This window comes from Charadrius vociferus, unplaced genomic scaffold (genome assembly GCF_000708025.1).
Source record: "Charadrius vociferus isolate BGI_N301 unplaced genomic scaffold, ASM70802v2 scaffold255, whole genome shotgun sequence".
In the NCBI taxonomy this organism is placed as follows: domain Eukaryota; kingdom Metazoa; phylum Chordata; class Aves; order Charadriiformes; family Charadriidae; genus Charadrius; species Charadrius vociferus.
In genome coordinates, this window is record NW_009648785.1 from 3697662 (window position 1) to 3701253 (window position 3592).

Sequence of the window (3592 nt, forward strand, 5' to 3'; positions counted from 1 at the left end):
TAAAGTCTTTAGCCCTTGATAGCAACACTACTGAACATAAATCACAACCCCGTAACATCAACTTGTCTCTCATGTGTTCTAAATACTTCAGTCCCAATGAAGACAATTCCATACCCTTAGCTAAGAAGCTCACAACTTCACAGAACCAGAGTCCCTGATCATATCTTTGCTATCTTAAGTATAGATTGATGATGGCTCTTGCAAAAATCCTTACACAAGGACTAGAAATTTAACAGTCAGTACAGCCATAGGGACAGCATTGAAGGGTTTGGAGTACAATCTGCATAGAACACGGCTCTGTATGCTGCACCATTTTAAACCCCCCCCAATGAAACCTAACTCCTGAGCACATTAACCCTATACTTCCCTCTTCAGCTCTGCTGAATGGGAAGCCACTAGTAGTATCTATAGAAGACCTCACTAAGAGACCAATCTGAACTATTTCCTCAGATGAACCTTGCGAGAGGCATTTATCTCAGAGACGCAAAAAGCCTGCTAGCATTGAAGAAGAGTAGGCAACCTGCTAGGAAAGGGTATATGCAGAGAAAACATGAGAAGAAAAAACAGACACAGCCAAGAGGAAGTACAGATAGTTTTTGAGATGTAATTTGCAATACTGAAGTGAAGGTTTACTGGATCAAAGATGCTTCAGAGGAAAGAGAGAGAATGTCCATGATCTTGAAATAAAAATATTTTCAGTTTGCAAATACACTGAAAAACAGGAATTAAAAAAAAAGTCAAAGGGAAAAATAGAAAATAATGAAAGAAATAGCAGTAAGTATTAGAATGTTCCCAGAAGGGTATGAGAAGAAAGATCCTGTTACATATTTATAACGGAATTTCTATCCTATTCTATAGCTGGAAACAAATACAATAAACCAAAGGCCTCACGGGGAGTTCTGCAGCCCTTTACTTCAAACTAACACAAAAGACAGGATATTAAGATTGTACTGTTTTGAACAGAAAGAATGAATTCATAATAAGACTAAAGCTTTCTGATCTTTCTTTGGGGTGATATGAGATCGAATTATTCCAAAACCTATGAGAGAAAAGGATGTCATTGAGCGATAGTCATATCCATGAATCCTATTTTCCTGTCTAAGAAATAATGTATTTCCTTGAATTGGAACAGGATTTAGTGGAAAAAGTTAACAGCACCTGATAAAGACCTCAATGAACAGCACCACAATATGGTAATGTTTTAAAAAGATTAGAAAGAAAAGTGAAAAGCCCAAGGCAAACCTTGAAGGAAGATTGGCAAACCCCTGGAATTTTAGAAGATGTGAATTAAACAAAACATAGAGGGGAGGTAAAAGGAAAATGAAAGGGGAGTGGGGGTGTGTAGAAATGAGACATTGAAAAAACTAATGATGCTAAGAACAGAACTTTAAAAAAGTTAAAAAGGCAAATTCTGACAATAGAGCACAAAAAAGGTAGAAAAAACAGGGCATAACTATAGTACGAGAACTAAGGAAAGCAGTGAGGCTCTAACCACACTTTCCTCGTCTTTCTACAGTTATATATCCACTTCTAAAGGACAGAATACCTACCACAGCCTCCTCCAGATAAGCAATCAAGTATTATTCAAGGGAGATCCTAATATCCTAAGATGTTAGGGATACTCAAGGGAGATCCTTGTCCTAAGATAAGGTGTGATCAAATACCCTCCGTCACCAAAGGTTTCAAAAAGAAATGTATAAAATAACTCATGTCTCTAAGACAACCAAAAAGTAACCTGGATATCATGTTCCCTTACACTATGAAGGCATGAAGACAGTTATAATCAATATGCTCGTTATAGCTGGTGAGATACAATTTCCAGAGATATTGACAACTACTGAAAACTGCTGCAAGACAACTATTGTGAATTGGTGATGAAAACGATGAAAAAACAATTTTTAATCCAAATAGACCAAGATATGTGAAGAAAGATTACTAGATGAAGATGGCAGAAACAACAGAACCAAATTAATTGAAACGGAAATGCTGCAAGTACTGTGTGTTATCCTAAACAGAAGAGTTTCATGTTAAAGCGTTCAGATTTGGGGAAAAATGGGAAAGAGACACCAAGCAAAGGCAATCTGGTAATAAAGTTGTCATCTAAAATTATATACAGGTGTGCAAATGAAAAACCTAGCAAATTTCCTGGAAAAAGAGATTCAATGACGTTTGGGACATAAGCATTTCTAAGCTTATTACATTGAACGTAATCTCTATCATAGAAATCATAGGTTTAATATATCTGCTACATTAGTAAATTAGTTCGTGCCTCTGTGGACACAGAGGTCAACTGATCCACTTACTTTATTCTAACACAGATAATATTAGGAAAATACTGATTAGAAAGCTTAAGAAACTAACCTGACAATACTGTTTATTAAGGCAAGCAAAAGATGTTTAGGAAAAATCATGTATATCTTAATACTAGACAGATTGAAGCCTAGTGGAAAACACCACAATGCAAATTATTATTTCTGATTACTATGCAGTATCATATACACAACATGAGAATGAACTTTTAATTAGTAGATTTCAGTGGATTTGTTTTGTTGTTCCTCCTGCTTCTCTCCACATTGCATTTAGAGACAGCAATTTATCCCATCTCTAAAATATTCAGTGATATAAAGAACTATCAAGTACAATTGCACACAGCCTAATTTTTAATGTGACCGTGGTACAAATAATTTCTTTTTAAAAAATGTAAAATGTACATGCAACAACCAAGTGTTAAAAAATTAGTTGGTTTGTAAGTAGCAACATTTAAGATTCTATGACTTTTTCAGCTATGTTCCCTTCAGTGCCATTTAAACTTATTTTCTACAGCAATTATTGTAGCACATCTGCAGGTACCAGGGAAAGTTTCTGTCCCTATGTCACAAAATTTCTGCACTAATAACAGACGTACGATTTTATTACTCACACACGTGTCATGTCTTACTTACAGGATTCTGAGTATAACTCAAGAAGTCTTCAATAGACTCTTTAGACACCACTTGTAAAAATGCTTCACGTTTCATTGTGGTCCTGTTTTTCTTTGCTTTATAAAAAAAAAAAAAAAGAACAAAATATTACAAAAAGTATCTTAAAATAAGATCATTTTTGGTCTCAGTGAAGAATGTATGAACTTACATTCTTCATCCACGTAGTTATAAATCAAAGATGTTTCTCCCTCCAAAATACTCCAGCGTAACATAACAGCACAAGGCTGCAGTATTTGCACGCTTTCTTTTTAATTCTTTTTTTACTAATCAAGTCTTAAAACTTCTTAATGGTTTCTTTTATTTTTAAGAAGAATAGCGTATCCTGCACATACCCATTATTTAGCTAGCCATCATTCCCGACAACAGCACTTACTCATATAAAACGTACTGATGGGCAGCAAAACATTCTCTCCTTTTCTCTCTTGTCAGGTGAAGACGATGGCAAGGCCGCTTGCTGACACCGAGAGCTCAACTGACGCACCTGGGGGCATTCCTTCCACCCCCGGCCGTTCCTGACGCGCTCTTCCCGCCCCTACCCGGTGGGACACTGCCTTACACCGCCTCTACCGCCTGCGAAGCCGCACCCCAGAACGCGGCGGGGGCCGACGGAA

The 3592-nt window shown here is 36.8% G+C and overlaps 1 protein-coding gene across 1 annotated transcript in view; it reads right to left on the reverse strand.

Moving 5' to 3' along the window:
• NCAPG2 (non-SMC condensin II complex, subunit G2) overlaps positions 1-3017 on the reverse strand; it is a 49010-nt gene extending 45993 nt beyond the window's left edge. Inside the window, exon 1 of the mRNA XM_009886795.1 lies at positions 2943-3017. Within this exon, the coding sequence (XP_009885097.1) occupies positions 2943-3017 (75 nt within the window). The remainder of the gene's footprint in view (positions 1-2942) is intronic.
• Between the last annotated feature and the right edge of the window lie 575 nt (positions 3018-3592).